Genomic DNA, 22,577 nt, shown 5'->3' on the forward strand with positions numbered 1-22,577 from the left:
GGGTTGATATAGATGGGCGGTATAGCCTATAGGGGGGTATGGTTTTTGACGCCGCGGAGTTATAGAAAACAGAAAAGTGAAATGGTAGGCTTTACGTCATGTAGGGAGGGGACAGCGAACGGCTCCGTGAACTGAGCAGGTTTTAAAATTCTTCACTCTCTGATTTAGAGTCATAATACAAAATCTTCCAAAAGGATTGGGCTCGCTGCGTTTCCACTGATGTGCCCATTTTTGACAACTTCTGTCTCCATAGTCCGGTAAGAGAGTCAAACCAGGAAACTAACATTACCTACACTTGTTTGTGTTATTTGGCAGTTATGTAGGCCTAATATGGGTGTTATTACTGTAAGTAAATATGTAAACAGGCTATACACATTGTATACCTTAAATTGAGATGAAGTGGAGTTTATGGGACAGTTGATAACAGTTTCTCGACCCATTTCTATTGATATTCAGTTGCTCGACCCATTTCTATTTGCCAATAAAAGTGGAACATTTCTGAAGAATGAGGGTGAACAATTACTGTCAACGGTTTTTAGATCCTTGACGTTCATACATAATTCCAGATATTTTCAAATGAACTTCTAATGATTTCGCGGGGTCGTTCAGTGTCCTTTGATGAAGTAGCCTACAGGTTAAATTATCAACGTTCTCCCTGTCAAACAGGTTCAAATTCAGTAATTTAATCCATTTTTGGTTGAACGGGCTCCTCATGTGACATGTTTCATGCAGGAACAACTGCAATAGACATGCCTATTGAAAACATCTAGCAGAATAACATTGGTCACCGGTTTATTTACATGGCGTAATACATTACAAATAGTTGCCTACAGTTACCGAAGTAATGCGTTGTCAAGTTATTCATTGAGCCATTGATTGGCAGAATATGCTTGTTATTTCCCGGGTAACAGTGTGATTACCACTGTGTGTCTAGTAGCCGCCCTGGCGCTAACTACTGTACCAAACAACTTCTAGAACGAATAGAAGGAAGTAAGTGGAAGTGAAGTCACTGGTATCTTTTGATAATAATAACACTCCCCTGTTTGTTATCTTTAGGAATATTTTTTTTAAATTCGCTTTGGGTCATCAAGTATACAACAATCGTATATAGGGCACACTTAAGCCCTTTGGGGCCCGAAGCAAGATTTGGTTGGGTGGCCTCCCACCTCGCTCAAAACATTTTAGTGGCCCCAGTCTTAACGGTGGAGAGACATTTATTCGTTTTTAAGTTAATTTCCTGCAACTCTACACATTTTGCCATGGGGCATAGAAAAAATCAGTTTCTTGGAAAATTTCCTGCAATTCTACACATTTTGCCATGGGGTGGAGAGAAATTTCTGCAGTTTTAAAGCACATTCATGCAATTCTACACATTTTGCCATGGGGTGGAGAGAAATTTCTGCAGTTTTAAAGCACATTCATGCAATTCTACACATTTTATAATGACTTAGGCATATTAATATAATTTCGGGAGTGAAAATGACTAACAAAATCATTGGGGGCCCCATGAAGGTCAGGCCCACGTGCCCAGTCAGTATTCAGCCATGATTACTACAAGTTTAGATAGCTGGCTAAACTAACTACTAATCAAAAAATATATATTTTGGGGTTATGGGCCCCCTAGCGGCCGTAGGCCCTAAGCAACCCTGATCTATGCCTGGAAGAGGCCCTGATCTTATGGTGTTCAATTCAGCAGCCTTTTCCTCTGCTATTTCATCAATTATGTTGGATTCACTACTTCTTATTTTATGAATTGTCTTTTCAATGTGATATTCTTTTGAAATAACTAATCAATTAATTGTATTATCTAACTTTATTCTTTCATGTTGTGTTTGTCCGTATAGGATTTAACGATATTTGGAAGAGTGAAGAGGAGAGGATACATCACTTTTTTATCTCACCATAGTGTCTATTTTGGTGTATCCTAAATAGCTTTATTTTGCCTCTTTATTACATTGACTTGAAGCTATAGATAACCCATCAACAGACAATACGTCTTCTGAGGCTTACACTTGGCATTTTGCCACCCACCACGTCTCCATTCCCTTTCCCTCATTTCGTGCACTCACCCTGTAAAACTCTGAAGACAAGACATGATGTGTCTGAAGAAATATTTCACAGAGGGCTTGATCCAAGTAGCCATCCTGCTCAGCCTGGTTGGCGTCAGAGTAGATGTGGGCTCTTACTTGCCCCACTCGCACGAGATGATCCTGGGCCCCACCTCAGCCCTCACCCAGACCCAGTTCCACAACCAGCTGGACGGCCAGGACCTCCACCCCAAAAGTGTAGACCTGGACGGCTTCTTCACAGCCCGGAGGCTTCTGGGCTGGGTCCGCTCCCTGGACCGCCTCCGGGTGCCCAGCTCGGAGCTAGAAACCTGGCTGGTGCGGCGCGAACCTGATACCCTGGTGGTGGGGGCTCCTGGCCAGCCAGCCCCCCTGGAGGGAGGTGCAGGTGGGTTGGAGGTTCATGCAGTTGACCAGGTGGGGTCGGTCATGAGGTCAAGCGTGGTGGCGGGGTCGCTGGAGTCGGAATATGGGCCAATCAGAGAGGACAGTCCGAACACCGTGGCGCCCCTTCTAAGAAGAAGCCATGAGGAGGAGGATAAGGATGAGGATCTCTATGAAGAGGTAAACTATGGTGAACTCTTCTACACTCTAAGTCAGTAAGACCAGTGGCAGCATAGAGTGGTGTTCAAGAGAATTGGCTGTGTCAGAGCTTATTCAATGTTCAAATACAATGCAGTGCCTTAAACAAATGAATTCACAATAGGGAACTACATTACTGCAAATCAGTCCAAGACTCTGCCACTGGGGAAGTGTGTTCAATTAGGCAACTATCAAACTGTTGATTTACAGAAGGCAAGTGATACACCGGTCATATATCATTAGGGATCAAGGGCAGGACTTACCGGAGGCTGAGATCACTATAAAAGGAGGCTTAACTGGGAGAGAAGAACACCCTTGTATGAAAACAGCCTTTCAATAAACACAGTGGGGATTCCCACCCTCGGATTCAAGCAAGCGAAAGCTTCCTGGTTGTATTTGCTGTATCATGCTGTTAATTTCAAACCTGCATAACTAAGAGATTGCGATGCACACAAGGCGAGATATTTACTATTTATAACTCCCTTAATTTACAGCATTAGAGAATGGATCTAAGATTGCAAGTCAAGAATGAAGTGTAGGTTACTTTTCAGAATAAGTGACTGGTCGTAAACGATTGTCAGACGTCTTGGCTTATTCAGTGTGTCTAACATAACTTAGCAGGCGTAAAAGACATGCCTGAAATTAGATCCCTTACATACTGGTCTTGACGAGAAAGGGGAAAAATGTTGGGGGAGGTTCCCTTCTGCACTGATCAAGTAAATGTGGAGGAGGAGTTAAGATGGAGTGTCGCCTTGTTAACGCCCACAAGAGGAAGTCTCGTCACAGGCTCTTTCCATTTCCCCTGAAAACCGGAACATCCGGTTGTTGTGCGACAGGGTCTAGGTCTGCCGATGAAGTGCCACTTATGTGCAGTCGTAGGCTCTGACAAAGTGTTGAGCCTTTATCGTGTAGTGTGGGCTGGTGTTTACGAGCCAATCCCCGTGCCCGACCAATAGGAACACAGCCGGCACGGAGTACGCACACAATAACATGATTGAAGTGTCAGATTAATATAATAGTTTGATTTAAACGTTTACATGCTTTGCAAGAAGAACGATTTCTCGAATAATCTTTCATCTTTTACATGACATCAGAAAAATCGGGCTACCTAATTGGATTTTGATAAATAAACAAAATCGCAACTCAAAATAAACGTTTTACCACAGTGGCCATGTTTTTTTTGGGACGCATATTTGATTCTGACGTGTAAAAAGTTTGTATGTGAAAACAATTAGCAGACACAGACGTTCACTTCACTCGTGCGTAAGCATAGAAAGAGGCTTGCACTGCTGGCACGTGCTGATCAAATACACCGCTGCGGTTGGCCAAGCCTACGTTGGCTGACGTAAACTCTCAAGCCAATCGCAGAAATGTGACGACAAAACTGAAGCAAATCATACAACCTGATTTGGTAACATCTCACAGTGTGGCATGTAATAATCGTAAAAGGCTGAATCCGACGTACAGGGTGGGAAGGCCTTAAAGTGAAACATTTTTCCTGTTAAAACATTTGTTCTATTCTAGTAAAAAAGTTCCCGGGGATTGTATATTTGGCATGGTGTTTGGTGGGCTGACCTCTTCAGATTTCAATAGCATTAGTATCATGACCAATATGACGAGGCAAACCATTTAGGTCATTAGTAGTCAATATTTACTCTCTGAGGACTTGCTGAACTTGAAAATACGACATAAATCACTTTGAAGACAGGAAAAATATCGACAGTCTTGTTTTATCCAGTCTATTCTTGATAAGTGTGGATATCCAACTGTATTGCAACAGTTACATTTGAGTAATTGTAAGAAATAACAATTAACTCAACAACCCCGTCATTATGTTTTAGCATGTGCTCACTTTTGTTCGAGCCTTTGTTTTGGAACCCAAAACACTCATTGAGCAACAGTGTTGGGCATTGAATGACAGAATCACGGGGAGTGAGTGCAGCAGCATGCCAAAAGCTTGGCTGGACTTCCCCTTGTTTTTCCAACAGCTGAGGGAGAGCTGCTTGTTGATATGGTCCACTAACTGTGAGGGGCGCGTTGGCCGGGGCCCAGGCTACTCTGTGTCAGAGGAAAGTAGGCCAGAGAGGGGTGTGTGACTGGAAATGTGTCCCACTTTAGCCACTGGCTATTCAGTCTTGCCCCATACATACAGCTTTCCATACCCATCGAAGCCCAGCAGATTTGATGTAGGAATAAACTGTAGAAGTATACACATTCCGTGTAGGCTAATTGTATTTGTACGCCAATCATATTTAGAAGTGCAATCACAATAATACTTGATTTTACTATGGAAATAAATGTATCGGAAGATACCTAAAACATTAGTTAAAACATGTATTTATTTATTTACTCTCCATTTGTTGAATATGGCAAACACAGGGGACAGCTTCTACTGCTCCAACCTAGACCTTGAAGGGGAATTCCAAAATCACTTTCATTTAGCACCGAGGTAGAATATTAGTCACTTTGGGAGTGTAGGGAGTTTTCAGTCACTGTAGGGTCTAAATATACAGTATATCTGCAAGGCAACATGCCTGAGTATGCACCCTACACTGGACTCATCAACACTCCATAATGAGCTTGTTTTGGATTGGGGAAAGTATGGGAGTTGTTTTGTTTTAGTCCTCTGCATGTCATTGCCATCTCCTGGCTTCTGGTCTTTTGGGTTATTTGACTGCGTACCCAGTCTCAACCACGACGACTGCAGACATCCACAGACACCGGAGGCTTTAGGTTTAGCCTCCCAAATCAGAAGCCACTCGCAGGGCAGAGAAAGTGGTGTCATTTGGCATGTCCACTGTCACAGTTGACCAAGTATGAAGTTCAGACTGGACGTGTAGCCCTGTTGGCTATTTCTGGACAGGAGGGCATGTTTTTTGGCATTGCTAACTGGTACTCGGTTTAAAATGTACATGCCTCATGTTTTCCCACCAACCCCCCATGAATACAGTCCTGTTGACAAATATTTTGTAACATAGTTAAAAATATATATTCTTGAGGCTCTTACTACCATAGATGGTTATGCTTTCTGGGTCGACCCAGATTCCAGTAAGTGATATTGAAATGAGCATCTGAGACCAAGTTAGGTGCTGCAATCGTGATGTAACGATTCAGACATACTGATACTCTTAGTTCCTTCCAAGGATCTAAGTGTCCCTGATAACGATCTTCACCCGGACTAACTCATCAGTGAAACAGCAACCGCACCGAGACAGCTGGGCTGTATTTTTCAACTCCAGCTGCATCATATTATGGCAGCAATGTGTGGTACTGTCTGGGTCTGGGGCATGCCACCACATCTCTCCCTCTTATAGGTGTTGGTATTGTTACAGGGCTAGGCTGGACATGTCTGACGTGCCAGACATAACCAGTCCTACAGTATTATGTGAGAGGAGAAAAGTCAACTAAGCTTCCTCTGGGATAGTGCTCTGTGAAACCGTTGCCCTCCCCTCTCTCTGTGCATTCGTACAGAGGGGCCAAGGACCTCTCTTAAGGCCAAGTGCTATAATTGGTCTTAACTTCCCAGACTTGTTATTCAGTTCTATTACAACTCATCTCTGCTCTATTACCTTGACTTGCTCAATGAAACACAAATGCTGCCAAGTTCATCTATCTGAGCATCTCAGGGCAGTAATATTGTGACGTCAATATTGTGGAAGGTGGCAAACTGACAACATCAGTATTGACTCGCCAGCTCTGCTGTAAACCACAGATGTTTGTCTTGGAAACTTGGACTCAGAGCTCAAATAGCACTCAGAGCTTTGTAGTTATGTTACAATCAGAACATTGGCCCTGTGACCACAGCTTGTTTGTTTTGTAACACGAGGTGGCATCATTCTAGCACACAGTTATACCTTTGGTTTCGCAACGCTTGTTTACTGACTTGGGCTAGTAGTATATGACCTCTTCAGACAGGTGCATGTATATGTATAGCCCTATACCCAGAGCACTCTACACATAGCCCCATGGACCCCATCCACTGCCCAAATCTGTCCAGTGCTGCTGCATTTGGCCTCACACCCCCCTTACCCAACACTTCTCATGTTGTGCTTATGCTTGAGGAAAACATGCTGTGCAATCCCTTCCAGTCACATTCAGGTACACATTTACCCAAAGATGCCAGAGTAGCAGGACCACAGGCCTCAGGGAATGGTCAGAGGTAGGGATTGGAACCAGTTCAGGGAACAGAACAGAAAACCAGAGAGAAAAAAATTTGGCGGAAGGGAAACAGAACCAGGAACCAAAGTGAACTTCCGGAACAGAACCGTTATTTTCTAACCTTGAGAACCAGTTAAAAATGTTATTTTCTGTTACCAAAATATTCCTAACGTGTAGTATATAATTTAGTTTCCAACCCCTGGTCAGACGTCAAACATGTTGTCAAATACGGTTCAAGGGGTCACAAGATCAGAATGTTCCAATCAGTCAAAGTGTCAAAGCCAAGGAGAGGCCAGCTAGTCAGTTTCACTCAGGTCGCTGTACGGTAAGGTAGAATCGGGGCATCACAAAGGGCAACATCCCCAACTCCAGTAGTCCCTTTCAGTGGAGGGCGAGAGGATCAGCTGCAAATATAGAACTGGTTTAGGGACATGACTGGATCAGTTGGTATCACTGAGCTCCAACTTAAGGAAAAGGTTAAGTCTATTCATAGCCATCCCACTGTTTGTATGCAATGTCTACTAATGTATGGGCCGTCATGGAAAAATTAAACAATAGTAGATAAAACGCAAGGTGGCTCCGATCCCCTCTTTTTGTCCCTGGCATGTGTCCCATCTAAAAAAAATTGTACAGCGATAACTTAAATCAAACATACAACGATACATAGGGCATTGTATGGATGATTGAATGTCATAGTTATTATGCTTAATAAGGAGGTGCCGATAACTTTGCTTCGCCTAACATTTCAATTATTATTGTGTGTTCACAGGATACAGATACGCTTTGGCAGGATCACTCTGATCGTGGACGCCATCAGTGGCCTGAGGAGGGAGAGGAGGAGGAGCTGGTGGGGGACACCTGGAGAGAAATCTGGAGGGATGGTGGACGCTCTTACGACCGTGCGAATAGAGAACTTGCACAGGATTTATCTGATCAGGTGGGACTCAGTCCTGAGGCTTACAATGGCAATAAAAAGTATGTGAACCCTTTGGAATTACCTGGATTTCTGCATAAATCATCTAAGTCACAACAATCATCTTCATCTAAGTCACAACAATAGACAAACAGTGTACTTAAACGAATAACACACAAATAATTGTATTTTCTTGTCTATATTGAATACATAATTTAAAACATTCACAGTGTAGGTTGGAAAAAGTATGCGAACTCCTAGGCTAATGACTTCTCCAAAAGCTAATTGGATTCAGGAGTCAGCTAACCTGGAGTCCAGTCAATGAGACGAGATTGGAGAGGTTGGTTAGAGCTGCCTTGCCCTGTAAAAAAAACTCTATTCACAAGAAGCATTGCCTGATGTGAACCATGACTCGAACAAAAGAGATCTCAAAAGACCTAAGATTAAGAATTGTTGACTTGCATAAAGCTGGAAAGGGTTACAAAAAGTATCTCGAAAAGCCTTGATGTTCATCAGTCCACGGTAAGACAAATTGTCTATAAATGGAGAAAGTTCAGCACTGTTGCTACTCTCCCTAGAAGTGGCCATGCTGCAAAGATGACAAGAGCACACCGCAGAATGCTCAATGAGGTTAAGAAGAATCCTAGTGTCAGCTCAAGACTTACAGAAATCTCTGAAACATGCTAACATCTCTGTTGACGAGTCTACGATACATAAAACACTAAACTAGAATGGTGTTCATGGGAGGACACCACGGAAGAAGCCACTGCTGTCCAAAAAAAACATTGCTGCACGTCTGAAGTTTGCAAAAGTGCACCTGGATGTTCCACAGCGCTACTGGCAAAATATTCTGTGGACAGATGGAACTGCAGTTGAGTTGTTTGGAAGGAACACAACACTATCTGTGGAGAAAAAAAAGGCACAGCACACCAACATCAAAACCTCATCACAACTGTAAAGTATGGTGGAGGGAGCATCATGGTTTGGGGCTGCTTTGCTGCCTCATGGCCTGGACAGCTTGCTATCGTCGACAGAAAAATGAATTCCTAAGTTTATCAAGATATTTTGCAGGAGAATGTAAGGCTATTTGTCCACCAATTGAAGCTCAACAGAAGTTGGGTGATGCAACAGGACAACGACCCAAAACACACAAGTAAATCAACAACAGAATGGCTTCAACAGAGGTAAATACGCCTTCTGGAGTGGCCCAGTCAGAGTCCTGACCTCAACCCGATTGAGATGCTTTGGCATGACCTTATGAGAGCGGTTCACACCAGACATCTCAAGAATATTGCTGAACTGAAACAGTTTTGTAAAGAGGAATGGTCCAAAATTCTTCCTGATAGTTGTGCAGATCTGATCCTCAACTACAGAAAACGTTTGGTTGAGGTTATTGCTGCCAAAGGAGGGTCAACCACTTATTAAATCCAAGAGTTCACATACTTTTTTCCATCCTGCACTGTGAATGTTTCCACGGTGTGTTAAATAAAGACATGAAAACCTATAATTGTGTGGTTGTTATTAGTTTAAGCAGACTGTGTTTGTCTATTGTTGTGACCTAGATGAAGATCAGATCAAATTTTATGACCAATTCATGCAGACATCCAGGTATTTCCAAAGGGTTCACAAACTTTTTCTTGCCACTATAAATGTCCATATACCATATACAGTGGGGGGGAAAAGTATTTAGTCAGCCACCAATTGTGCAAGTTCTCCCACTTAAAAAGATGAGAGGCCTGTAATTTTCATCATAGGTACACTTCAACTATGACAGACAAAATGATTAAAAAAAATCCAGAAAATCACATTGTAGGATTTTTAATGAATTTATTTGCAAATTATGGTGGAAAATAAGTATTTGGTCACCTACAAACAAGCAAGATTTCTGGCTCTCACAGACCTGTAACTTCTTCTTTAAGAGGCTCCTCTGTCCTCCACTCGTTACCTGTATTAATGGCACCTGTTTGAACTTGTTATCAGTATAAAAGACACCTGTCCACAACCTCAAACAGTCACACTCCAAACTACACTATGGCCAAGACCAAAGAGCTGTCAAAGGACACCAGAAACAAAATTGTAGACCTGCACCAGGCTGGGAAGACTGAATCTGCAATAGGTAAGCAGCATGGTTTGAAGAAATCAACTGTGGGAGCAATTATTAGGAAATGGAAGACATACAAGACCACTGATAATCTCCCTCGATCTGGGGCTCCACGCAAGATCTCACCCCGTGGGGTCAAAATGATCACAAGAACGGTGAGCAAAAATCCCAGAACCACACGGGGGGACCTAGTGAATGACCTGCAGAGAGCTGGGACCAAAGTAACAAAGCCTACCATCAGTAACACACTACACCGCCAGGGACTCAAATCCTGCAGTGCCAGACGTGTCCCCCTGCTTAAGCCAGTACATGTCCAGGCCCGTCTGAAGTTTGCTAGAGAGCATTTGGATGATCCAGAAGAAGATTGGGAGAATGTCATATGGTCAGATGAAACCAAAATATAACTTTTTGGTAAAAACTCAACTCGTCGTGTTTGGAGGACAAAGAATGCTGAGTTGCATCCAAAGAACACCATACCTACTGTGAAGCATGGGGGTGGAAACATCATGCTTTGGGGCTGTTTTTCTGCAAAGGGACCAGGACGACTGATCCGTGTAAAGGAAAGAATGAATGGGGCCATGTATCGTGAGATTTTGAGTGAAAACCTCCTTCCATCAGCAAGGGCATTGAAGATGAAAGGTGGCTGGGTCTTTCAGCATGACAATGATCCCAAACACACCGCCCGGGCAACGAAGGAGTGGCTTCGTAAGAAGCATTTCAAGGTCCTGGAGTGGCCTAGCCAGTCTCCAGATCTCAACCCCATAGAAAATCTTTGGAGGGAGTTGAAAGTCCGTTTTGCCCAGCAACAGCCCAAAAACATCACTGCTCTAGAGGAGATCTGCATGGAGGAATGAGCCAAAATACCAGCAACAGTGTGTGAAAACCTTGTGAAGACTTACAGAAAACATTTGACCTCTGTCATTGCCAACAAAGGGTATATAACAAAGTATTGACAAACTTTTGTTATTGACCAAATACTTATTTTCCACCATAATTTGCAAATAAATTCATAAGAAATCCTACAATGTGATTTTCTGGATTTTTTTCTCTCATTTTGTCTGTCATAGTTGAAGTGTACCTATGATGAAAATTACAGGCCTCTCTCATCTTTTTAAGTGGGAGAACTTGCACAATTGGTGGCTGACTAAATACTTTTTTGCCCCACTGTATACCTGTACACTTGGACATCCTGCTTCAATTATGTTATAAACGCACATGCTGAAATGTTAGACATGGCAAGACTGGCATACAAGATGGAATAGGAGCCGCTTTCCCCAAACACTGGAAACTTTCCGCCTCAGCTCACAGACCGATTGAGAGGCCCTGACAAGTGCACTTTGGGAAAGCATAACACTTCGGTTGCTTGAAACAAAATATGGGTTTTCTATCCTGGCTGTGCGTCGTGAAGCAGGATAGAGTGTTTGGGGTAGATGAGGTGGAGATAGGAAACAGTCTTCCCAAGTGTGTAAAATAACAACATAACCCAGAAACCTTCCCTTTTATAGGGCAGTTTCTAACCACAATCTCTTGCACTCTCTTGCACTCCTATACCTAATTTTGGGAACAGGGGCAGCCATATATCATTACAAAGGCATTAGCACTCCTCAGTGGTGTATAGCTGGAGCATGAGATTACTGTATTTCTCCTTAGGTCAAGCATAGTGAAATGAAATTGACATTCGATACCACACTACAAAATTATTCAGATAAAGCCACGCTGTTCTGTTTAGTTTACCCTCTTGCCATAACATGTTTTGTAAAAGCCTAATCATCTCCACCATCTGTGTCAGTTCAGCCCAGAAGAACCATTGTCACCATCCATAACATCCAGGTAGCTCTCTGCTCACTCCTGTTCTCTTCTCCATCAGTTTGCCAGCTTGGAAGCTCAGTCCTCAATGTCCTTCCAGGAATGTCTACGGCTCTTGGAAGACACCTTCCCTTTTGGAGAGGAGACAGAGGTACAGCACAGTTGTTTTATTTGATGGTACTAGGGTAAGAGATGACCATTGATAGGTTTGTTGATCATTGGATGACCATTGTGATGTTTCTGTTTTTAGCCGTCAGACCCAGTTGGCATAGATCTGAGGGAAGCCAGCGGAGAGGACCCAACCCCTGTCCGAGAGCTTCTTCTGTCCCCCCTGTCGTCCCACGAGGATCCCTCTCTGGACTTGGAGCAGCAGTGGCATGATATTCTCGCCATCATGGAGCCAGAAGTAAGTCCTAAGTGGTTTCTGATTTTATCCCCTTCATAATTTATTTAAAATGTTGAAAAGTGTATAAACTTTGAAATACTCTTGCCCTGAAAGTAATTCAAAAGAATATCTAATCTAACTTCTTGTACTATTTTGGAAGGATATGGACCTTGACAGAGATGTAATGCAATCTGGATCTATTCAGAGTTCCAGCTTGATGGACCCCGTTCACCAGGATGTCAGCCTTCAGCAGGCAATCCTGCCCAGAAGCAGCCAGGAGAGTTACCCCTTCAACTCCAGCTTCGGGGGCAGTGTTCCCCTGGAGGCCCCACTCCAGCTAGCCCTGCTCAGTCAGTCCTCCAGTGGACCTGACTTTGACCTTAACTTGACCTTTGGCCCATCTGACCTGACAGATAGCGCCCTTCCTTTGGCACTCAATGGCACAGTTGGCAACCCCATGCCTTCCATTCAGTCAAGTCTCTTTCTGGAGGAACCAGTCCTGCCTAGCCCACTCGGCTCCCTCTTGGATGATGCCTTGCTGGATGAGCTTAGCTTCCAGGGCCTGGCTCTGGAGGAAGGCTTCAACCCAACACAGGCCTCCCAACTTGAGGAGGAGCTAGACTCTGACTCTGGACTTTCTCTGAACTTCAGCCACAGCCCTGCATCCCCTAGCGGCTCGGAGGCATCCTATTCCTCTTCTTCGTCCTCTTCATCGTCTGACTCTTCTGTGTTTTCTGAAGAAGGGGCTGTGGGCTACAGCTCTGACATGGAGGTTATTGTGGAGCGAGAGGAGGGTGCTGTGGGAGGCTACTCCCCAGAAGTCAGCAAGATGTGCAGCACAAGCTACCAGAAGCCTGGGCGTTTCAACAACCTCCCTTGGCTGGAACAAGTGGGCCACGACCATACCTACAACCAGCCTAGGGCCACCTCTCCCAGGCAGGGAAAATCCCTCAAGCTACCAAAGTCGCGTTACAGCAAACCCTATGAGCATGACATTTCCGATAAGCTTTGGGGCCGTGATGAGCGCCGGGCTCGCACCATGAAGATCCCCTTCTCCAACGATCTCATCGTCAACCTGCCCGTGGAGGAGTTCAACGAACTTCTGACCAAGCATCGTCTCAGTGAGGGCCAGCTCAACCTGATCCGAGACATTCGCAGGCGGGGCAAAAACAAGATGGCCGCTCAGAACTGCCGCCGGCGCAAGCTTGATGTCCTGTTTGGGCTCGAAGAGGGGGTAGAAGGATTATGCCGCCACAAGGCCCGCCTGTTGAAGGAAAAGGCAGAGAACCTTCGCTCTGTCCGGGAAATGAAGCAGCGGCTCAGTGGTCTGTACCAGGAGGTTTTTTCCCGTCTGCGGGATGAGCAAGGAAGACCCTTGCTTGCCACTGACTACAGCCTCCAATTTGGCAATGATGGACAGGTTCTGCTTGCTACACGGAACGGTTCAGCCAGTGAGCAAAACTGCAAGCCCCACAAGAAACAGGACGGAAAAAAGTGAAAAAATTAGTTGGGTGTGTAGTTTGGAGTCGATTGACAAGGAGATGGCTGTAAAGTTACAAGAATTTCTCACAATAAGAGGGAACTGAAAAGGAAAGATGCAAGAGGATGCTCTTCCTAAAATCGGTTTAATCTGCAAAGGACATGTAGCACAAATATGATCATGCAAGAATCTTGTGAGCATCATGGAAAAACAAAAGGGAAAACCTGTCTCAGGAGCAAAATAACTGTTGGGAGGACCATGTCAGCCTTCCAAAGAAATACAGTACATAAAACACTAAAAGGTGACAAGGAGGAAGGGCTAGCCTAAGGCCTTCAGCCAAAAGACAAGACCGGGCCCTTAGCGCAATGCGGGCACATTGCTGTTCCGGTTTTCCAGTGCCTATATGTTGAGAGGTTGGGCCTAGGTTCCTTGAAGTCATCACTCACTGGACAGTTTATTAGGTATACATCTAGTACCGGCTCAGACCCCCCTTTGCCTCCAGAACAACACAAACTCTTCTGGGCATGGATTCTACAAGATGTCGGAAACTTTTGTTGCTCAATTGGTATCAAGGGACCTAACATGTGCCAGGAAAAACATTCCCCACACCAGTACACCACCTACACCAGCCTGTACCAGGCAGGATGAGTCCATGGACTCGTGCTGCTTATGCCAAGTCCTGACTCTGACATGAGCATGACGCAACAGGAACTGGGATTCAGCAGACCAGGCAATGTTTTTCCAGTCCTCAATTGTCCAGTGTTGGTGATGACATGCCCACTGGAGTCACTTGTTTTTAGCTAATAGGAGTTTAACCTGGTATTGCGTCTGCTGCAATAGCCCATCCGTGACGAGGATCAACGAGTTGTGCATCCCCGAGATGCCGTTCTGCACACCACTGTTGTACTACGGTGTGATTTGTCTGTTTGTGGCCCAACTGTTTGTGGCCCTCTCTCATCAACAAGCTGTTTTTGCCCACAGGGCTGCCGCTGACTGGATGTTTCATTATTTGTCGCACCCTTCTCGGTAAACCCGAGACACCGTTGTGTGTGAAAAACTCAGGAGGGCGGACGTTTGAGATACTGGATCCGGCGAGCCTGGCACCGACGATCATACCACGCTCAAAGTCACTTAGGGCACTCGTTGCCCATTCTAATGTTCAATCAAACAGTAACTGAATGCCTCGATGCCCATCTACCTGCTTTATATAGCAAGCCTCGGCCACAAGACTCACTGTCTGTAGGAGTGATCCATTTTAATGAACGGGGTTGTGTACCTTAAAAATTGACCGGTTAGTGTATACCCAAGTAAAAAGGGTAAGACAGGGGAGCCTGGTTGAGAACATAAAGGGAACCAAAAAGGTTTGCACCTGTCTAAAGCCAACCGAACACAAGTTGCCATTAACTGGTAGTGAAGGAGTTGGATAGTGCCTTTAGTAAAGCCTTAGTTACCCACACAGCTATCTGTGGTTCTCAGGGGATGTGACTGCATGACATGGTACAATGATATTCAGGAAATAGACTAGTTTAAAGTACCTGGAAATAGTATCTACTAATAGTATCTAACAGTATTGTGTTAATGATATGGTTGTGGACTTTGATTTGTAACAAGTTGAAATTGAATGCCTTATCACCGGTCATCATAGTGGAATACAGCTGTTAAAGCTGCATAAAATATCACAGCATTTTCATAAACGTTAAAAAGTTTTAAATGTATTAAATGCCACTATAAGTACTGTGATTGTGTCCTCACACTACTGCTATGCTTTGTCAAGCACTTTCCAAGTGTCCAATATCAGCAACAGAAAAGTATTTAACAAAAACACTGAATTAGGTGCTTTATTGTATTATTGGTTTGAAAATAACAAGATTTTGTTTTAGGAGGTGTTCTTACCCCATTTGGTTTCATACTTTTGAATACTTGCTGGCAACCAAGGGATGTTGCTTTTGGGTGAATAAAACATTTTCAACCTACATCTCTTTTTGATCCCTTATTCCTTGACGATTTAGTGATATTACTAGGAATACTAATACGTACGAAAGAATTACAAGCCAACTTGTTTCGACAAACGATATGAAACACCATTGTTAACAAAAAAATGATTTATTGTCCAAAAACATTTAAACAAGTAAAAGTAACCACTGCAAATGGTGACTGATTGAAAGCAAGAAACATGCAACAAGAGATGCCTCTTCAGGAGACACAAGAAAGAGTCAAAGACAAAATAACTAAAAGGTTACATATGAGCCACTTGACTAGGGTATAATGTATATATAGAAATCTTCCGGTCTGGTATATTAGAAAAGACACGCAAGCCCTCTTAGACTTGTCATGATAAAATGAGCTGTAAAATACCCAAATGCAAAATCAATCCAAGGCAACAGGCTCTATACCAGGGCTGTAAAACTCTTGGTAATGGTGGTTGTCTTCAGTACCTAAACATTTAAATGTTAGACACCATTAACCAGTTAAAATCGATTAACAATTTTTCATACAAGCTATTGTTAGCTGTGATGAATCAATTACATTCTTTACTTAACAATTTAGGATTTAAAAGATGCCAGAAGAGGGATATTCAGATGCAATAGAGCAGTGAACAATTCTTCAATTAATCCAGAGGTAGCAAAGCCCCGCAAACCAAACTTGAATATAACCCACCCACCTCTGTGAGGGTCAGTTCTTTAAATTGGCAGCTCATTTTAATATAACAGATCCAGACACGGCGAGAATTAACATCAGAGCTCAACGGTAAAGTCTGAAAGGAGAATTAGCTTAGTTGGAGAGGTCGTCTTGATCTGGTCTTGCGATTTCAGTTTGTCAGTTGTGCGAGATGAATAAGTTGCTAGATTGATCTATATTCCATGGCTGCCAACACCTTGGATAGATTTACTTTACACTATAAAACAGACCACCATAAAACCGTTTTATTTACTTTGAATCACAATATAGACTACCTAGGGACACGTCGTCTGTATTTAAAATAGGGGTTTAGTAAAACAGAGGTGCGTGTGCATAGACCAGGGCATTATAACCCTGTTCCTGGAAAGCTACTGTCATGTACAGTTGAAGTCGGAAGTTTACATACACCTTAGCCTAATACATTTAAACTCAGTTTTTCACAATTCCTGACATTTAATCGCAGTAAAAATTCCCCGTCTTAGGTCAGCTAGGATCATCACTTTATTTTAAGAATGTGAAATGTCAGAATAATACTAGAAAATTATTTATTTCAGCTTTTATTTCTTTCATCACATTCCCAGTGGGTCAGAAGTTTACATACACTCAATTAGTATTTGGTAGCATTGCCTTTAAATTGTTTAACTTGGGTCAAATGTTTCAGGTAGCCTTCCACAAGCTTCCCACAATAAGTTGGGTACATTTTGGCCCATTCCTCCTGACAGCTGGTGTAACTGAAGTTTGTAGGCCTTTGTAGGCTTCCTTGCTCACACACGCCTTTTCAGTTCTGCCCAAACATTTTTCTGTAGGATTAAGGTCAGGGCTTTGTGATGGCCTCTAATACCTTGACTTGTTGTCCTTAAGCCATTTTGCCACAACTTTGGAAGTGTACTTGGGGTCATTGTCCATTTGGAAGACCCATTTGCAACCAAGCTTTAACTTCCTGACTCATGTCTTGAGATGTTGCTTCAATATATCCATATCATTTTCTTTTCCCCATGATGCCATCTATTTTGTGAAGTGCACCAGTCCCTCCTGCAGCAAAGCACCCCCACAACATAATGCTGCCACCACCGTGCTTCAAGGTTGGGATGGTGTTCTTCGGCTTGCAAGCTTCCCCCTTATTCCTCCAAACATAACGATGGTCATTATAGCCAAGCAGTTCTATTTTTGTTTCATCAGACCAGAGGACATTTCTCCAAAAAGTACAATCTTTGTCCCCATGTGCAGTTGCAAACCGTAGTCTGGCTTTTTTTTTTATGGAAGTTTTGGAGCAGTGGCTTCTTCCTTGCTGAGCGGCTTTTCATGTTATGTCAAAATAGGACTCGTTTTACTGATGATATATATACCTTTGTACCTGTTTCCTCCAACATCTTCACAAGGCCCTTTGCTGTTGTTCTGGGATTGATTTGCACTTTTCGCACCAAAGTACATTAATCTTTAGGAGACAGAACGCGTCTCCTTCCTGAGCGGTATGACGGCTGCATGGTCCCATGGTGTTTATACATGCGTACTATTGTTTGTACAGATGAACGTGGTACCTTCAGACGTTTGGAAATTGCTCCCAAGGATGAACCAGACTTGTGGAAGCCTACAATTTTTTTTCTTAGGTCTTGGCTGATTTCTTTTGATTTTCCCATGATGTTAAGCAAAGAGTCACTGAGTTTGAAGGTAAGCCTTGAAATACATCCACAGGTACACCTCCAATTGACTCAAATTATGTAAATTAGCCTATCAGAAGCTTCTAAAGCCATGACAATTTTCTGGAATTTTCCAAGCTGTTTAAAGGCATATGTAAACTTCTGACCCACTGGAATTGTGATACAGTGAATTATAAGTGAAATAATCTGTCCGTAAACAATTGTTGGAAAAATTACTTGTGTCATGCAAAGTAGATGTCCTAAACGACTTGCTAAAACTATAGTTTGTTAACAAGAAATGTGTGGAGTGGTTGAAAAAATAGTTTGAATGACTCCAACCTAAGTGTATGTTAACTTCCAACTTCAACTGTAGGTTCTCGTCAACCCCCGTTTTAATTTACCTGATTCAGTTTATGAACCAGCTAATTATTAGAATCAGGTGCGCTATATTAGGGTTGGCGTGAAAGGATGGTAGCTCTCCAGGAACAGGGTTGGAGAGCCCTGGCATAGACACTACATTTTCCTCTGTGTATACCTCTTGGGATAGATTTGGTTCCATTAAAAAAAAAAAAAAAAATCAATTTGTTTTGTCCATCCCTCATCTTCGCAACCACATTAAAACCATGGGCCTTGACTGAGCCTAACCCTTCCCACCACCTTAATCCAAATCCACGTATTTCCAGTGCAGTTTGACAACAATACCAAACCTCCTAAAAGCCCCAATCCCCTCAAGGAAGCCTGTGAATGGTGAGCATGTGCTGCACATGGGAATAGCTCGACAAGAAATAAGGACAGAATATGTGGGCGTTATAGTAAATAAAGCTTTCCACCAAAGATTAATCTGAGTGAAAGCCTATCTTTCGCATCTTCATCTCTAGCTTCTTACTTGGTGCCTGTTTTCTGAGGGTGTGTTATCTGGCAGGAAAGTAGTACACACCAATCAAGTCTTTTTAGCCATGGGTACGAGACCACAAACAACTCAGGTTACATAGGTCATACTGGTGCTCCACAACAAAGTTAGTAGCTCCATACCAGGGTTTCTGTTAGCCGGTAATAGACGGGTTTTGGCCGATGAAAAAAGTGAAAAGCCGATAAATAAAATGTCCGACCAGCCAATTGTCTGTGAGAGAAAAGAAAAATCCCCTTGCAAAATAATGCTCTTTAGCTTATTCATTGATGGAAATACCAGTCGATGCAAATACATTTGACCGGTCAAGCTTATCAGTCTATAGGTTAATTTGCATAATTAAATTGCTGCATGTGTATTTCCGTTAGTCTTTATGCATCTTATTTATCACAGGCACACAGCATACAGATGCAGAGGCTAATTTGAGCGGGAAAATCTGCGGTTTGAGGAGCTGCTGGTAAAGCTTCTCAAACCGCCTGTTTGTTGCTGCTGGAGTAAAACGTGCTTTTACAAGCCCAATCATTGCGCAACAATTCTAAATGCAATTGCGTGTTAAAAAAGTTGATGGCCACCATTAAAAATAGCAACTATTTGTATTTCTTAACTGACAATTGAAGCGTGCTTATTTTAAGTGCCTAGGCAACGCTATGCAGGCTTCAGACACCACTTTGCAATGAAATGGAGGCAGTATGCATTTAGAAAACATTCGTAATTGTTTGAAACCTGAATGTTTTACTTCATATGAGACTTGTCTTCCCTTGCGTCAAAGTAGCCTAGCCAAGATCCGACCATAGAAACGTAAAGGCAATTGTTTTAAAGTTCCATATGCCATTGAAACCAGTAGCCTATTTCTCTCATGTTCTATTGGTTTTCAAATCAACTCACTCTCATTTTCCAGTAATCAAAGGCACAATCCTAGTCATATTAGCAACCCATGCTAGTTGTTGCATCTTTAGATTAAGAGGGGAGATCTAATGGATATTTTAATCTCATGAAAACCGCTCGCATGTGCAGTGCGCATTTCACAAGTGTTTTCCTGCTAATTGCATTTTGGAACGAACATTCACGCGAAGCCTACTGCCTTGTGTACATTGCTGCACATACAGTGGCTTGCGAAAGGAAAAATGCCATGGGGGGGTTGAATACTATCTTGTTGCCTTACAACCAGTAATTAAAATGGATTTTTTAGGGGTTTGCATCATTTGATTTACACATGCCTACCACTTCGAAGATGCAAAATATTTTTGGGTGAAACAAACAAGAAATAAGACAAAAAACTGAAAACTTGAGCGTGCATAACTATTCAGTCAATACTTTGTAGAGCCACCTTTTGAAGCAATTACAGCTGCAAGTCTCTCGGGGTGTCTCTATTAGCTTGCCACTGAGAATTTTGCCCATTCTTCAAGGCAAAACTGCTCTAGCTCCTTCAAGTTGAATGGGTTCCACTAGTGTACAGCAAGCTTTAAGTCATACCACAGATTCTCAATTGGATTGAGGTCTGGGCTTTGACTAGGCCATTCAAAGACATTTACATGTTTCCCCTTAATCCACTCGAGCATTGCTTTAGCAGTATGCTTCGGGTTATTGTCCTGCTGGATGGTGAACCTCTGTCCCAGTCTCAAATCTCTGGAAGACAAACAGGTTTCCCTCAAGAATTTCCCTGTATTAAGCAACATCCATCATTCCTTCAATTCTGACCAGTTTCCCAGTCCCTGCCGATGAAAAACATCCCCACAGCATGTTGCTGCCACCACCATGCTTCACTGTGGGGATGGTCTTCTCAGGGTGATGGGAGGTGTTGGGTTTGCACCAGACATAGCATTTTTCCTTGATGGCCAAAAAGCTCAATTTTAATCTCATCTGACCAGAGTACCTTCTTTCGTATGTTTGGGGACTCTCCCACATGCCTTTTGGCGAACACCAAACGAGTTTGGTTAGTTTTTTCTTCAAGCAATGGCTTTTTTTCTGGCCACTCTTCCATAAAGCCCAGCTCTGTGGAGTGTACGGTTTAAAGTGGTCCTGTGGACAGATACTCCAATCTCCGCTGTGGAGCTTTGTAGCTCCTTCAGGGTTATCTTTGGTCTCTTTGTTGCCTCAGATTAATGCCCTCCTTGCCTGGTCCGTGAGTTTTGGTGGGTGGCCCTCTCTTGGCATGTTTGTTGTGGGGACATATTCTTTCCATTTTTTAATAATGGATTTAATGGTGCTCTGTGGGATGTGTTTTATAACCCAACCCTGATCTGTACTTCTCCAAAAATGTGTCCCTGACCTGTTTGGAGAGCGCCTTGGTCTTCATGGTGCCATTTGCTTGGTGGTGCCCCTTGCTTAGTGGTGTTGCAGACTCTGGGGCCTTTCAGAACAGGTGTATATATACACACTCAGATCATGTGACACTTAAATAAAGTCCACCTGTGTGCAATCTAACTAATTATGTGACCTCTGAAGGTAATTGGTTGCACCAGATCTTATTTAGGGACTTCATAGCAAAGGGCGTGAATACATATGCACATACAATCTTTCAGAGTTTTGTTTGAATTGTTTGAAACAAGTAATTCTTTTCATTTCACTTTGCAAATTTGGACTATTTTGTGTATGTCCATTACATGAAATCCAGATTAAAATGTGTTTTTAATTTCAGGTTGTAATGCAACAAAATAGGAAAAACGGCAAGGGTGATTAGTACTTTTGCAAGGTACTGTATGTGAAGAAATTATAGTTTAATCAACATTTTAAGCGAAATGTTCTGATCGGTTGCATCAGTGTCATTGCTTGAAGGTTATTTTCATAAATAATGTTATGTAGCCTAGGCCTACTGGTTGTATGCATTTGGGATCTGTTGTCCCAGAGTCTGTCTGGAGTAGGCCATTTCTTTCCTCGCACAGAACGACAAGCTGACCAATAAATAGGTCAAATGTTCTACTATGGGGAATAGTATATTGACATAGGCTAGGGATTTTGCTGTTTGTTACTCACCTTGCTGGCTGAGGAAAAGTAAAAGCGGACAGTTATTCTAACATCTTCAAAGTGCGCATCGGAATTCGGTAAAGATGCACGCTGTTGCATCCTCGATTTGCATGTTCTTTTAAAACAAATGACCATAATCTAAAATGTGATCCGTCATTCTGAGCACCGTGGCTGTACGCCCTAATCAGATTACGCACACAATGCATATGGGTCGGGAAAACGTCTCAAATGTCTGGTAAATTAAAATGCTGCCCGTCAAATGTCCAGCACCATGTTTTGCTAATGGAAACCCTGCATCACACCATTGTTCACACCTCTATACACCTCCTATGTGTAACACTTAAAGACCAGAATATAAATTAACTCTAGTCTGAACATCCCAAAAATTCAAATAAAATCCTTCTTAGATCGCTCTCATAACCAATTAAAACTAACCAAATATAACCGCAACTATTTACACATTATATGATAATGATATGGCAAGGGAAGGCAGGTGCCAACACTTAAAAAAGGTTTCATAAAAAGTAGAAAGACAAACAAAAAGCACTGCAAGTTGCTCGATGAGGGATGTGTAGGTACAAGATAATGTTCTGACAAGAAATCAACTTCAACATTTCACGCAAGAAAACTGGAAATGAAGATTGGCTATTTCAATTCTATTAGCTGAGAACTTTTGCTGGATCGTGTTTTGGAATCGGACCATTCCATTTTGTAAACTCAGCTGCTGTAGTGATACACTTTTGAGTTAGCGAGGTATCTTGACAAAAGCTTTTCTGAGGCGAAACTACACTAAGAGGAGCTGGTGATTTTGAAGCATTTCAGTGCTCAGGGACTGAAAACTACATATCCCATGATTCTATCTGATGAGACCCAAAAGTGAGGCCTGATAAAGTGATCTT

The 22,577-nt window shown here is 42.8% G+C and overlaps 1 protein-coding gene across 2 annotated transcripts; it reads left to right on the forward strand.

Annotated features, from left to right (window-relative positions):
• The first annotated feature begins 117 nt into the window (after positions 1-117).
• On the forward strand, positions 118-15,464 carry LOC139564892 (endoplasmic reticulum membrane sensor NFE2L1-like). 2 transcript variants are annotated; one of them, XM_071384752.1, is made up of 6 exons: positions 118-257; positions 1,845-2,630; positions 7,576-7,743; positions 11,688-11,777; positions 11,877-12,032; positions 12,172-15,464. In XM_071384752.1, exons 2-6 carry the CDS (start codon positions 2,094-2,096, stop codon positions 13,507-13,509), a joined length of 2,289 nt encoding a protein of 762 aa, XP_071240853.1. In that variant the 5' UTR covers positions 118-257; positions 1,845-2,093; the 3' UTR covers positions 13,510-15,464. The 2 variants fall into 2 exon arrangements, with proteins under 2 accessions (XP_071240853.1, XP_071240854.1); XM_071384753.1 differs by lacking the exon at positions 118-257 and having other exon boundaries at positions 12,217-15,464.
• Positions 15,465-22,577: the final 7,113 nt, after the last annotated feature.

This window comes from Salvelinus alpinus, chromosome 36 (genome assembly GCF_045679555.1).
Source record: "Salvelinus alpinus chromosome 36, SLU_Salpinus.1, whole genome shotgun sequence".
NCBI classification, from domain to species: domain Eukaryota; kingdom Metazoa; phylum Chordata; class Actinopteri; order Salmoniformes; family Salmonidae; genus Salvelinus; species Salvelinus alpinus.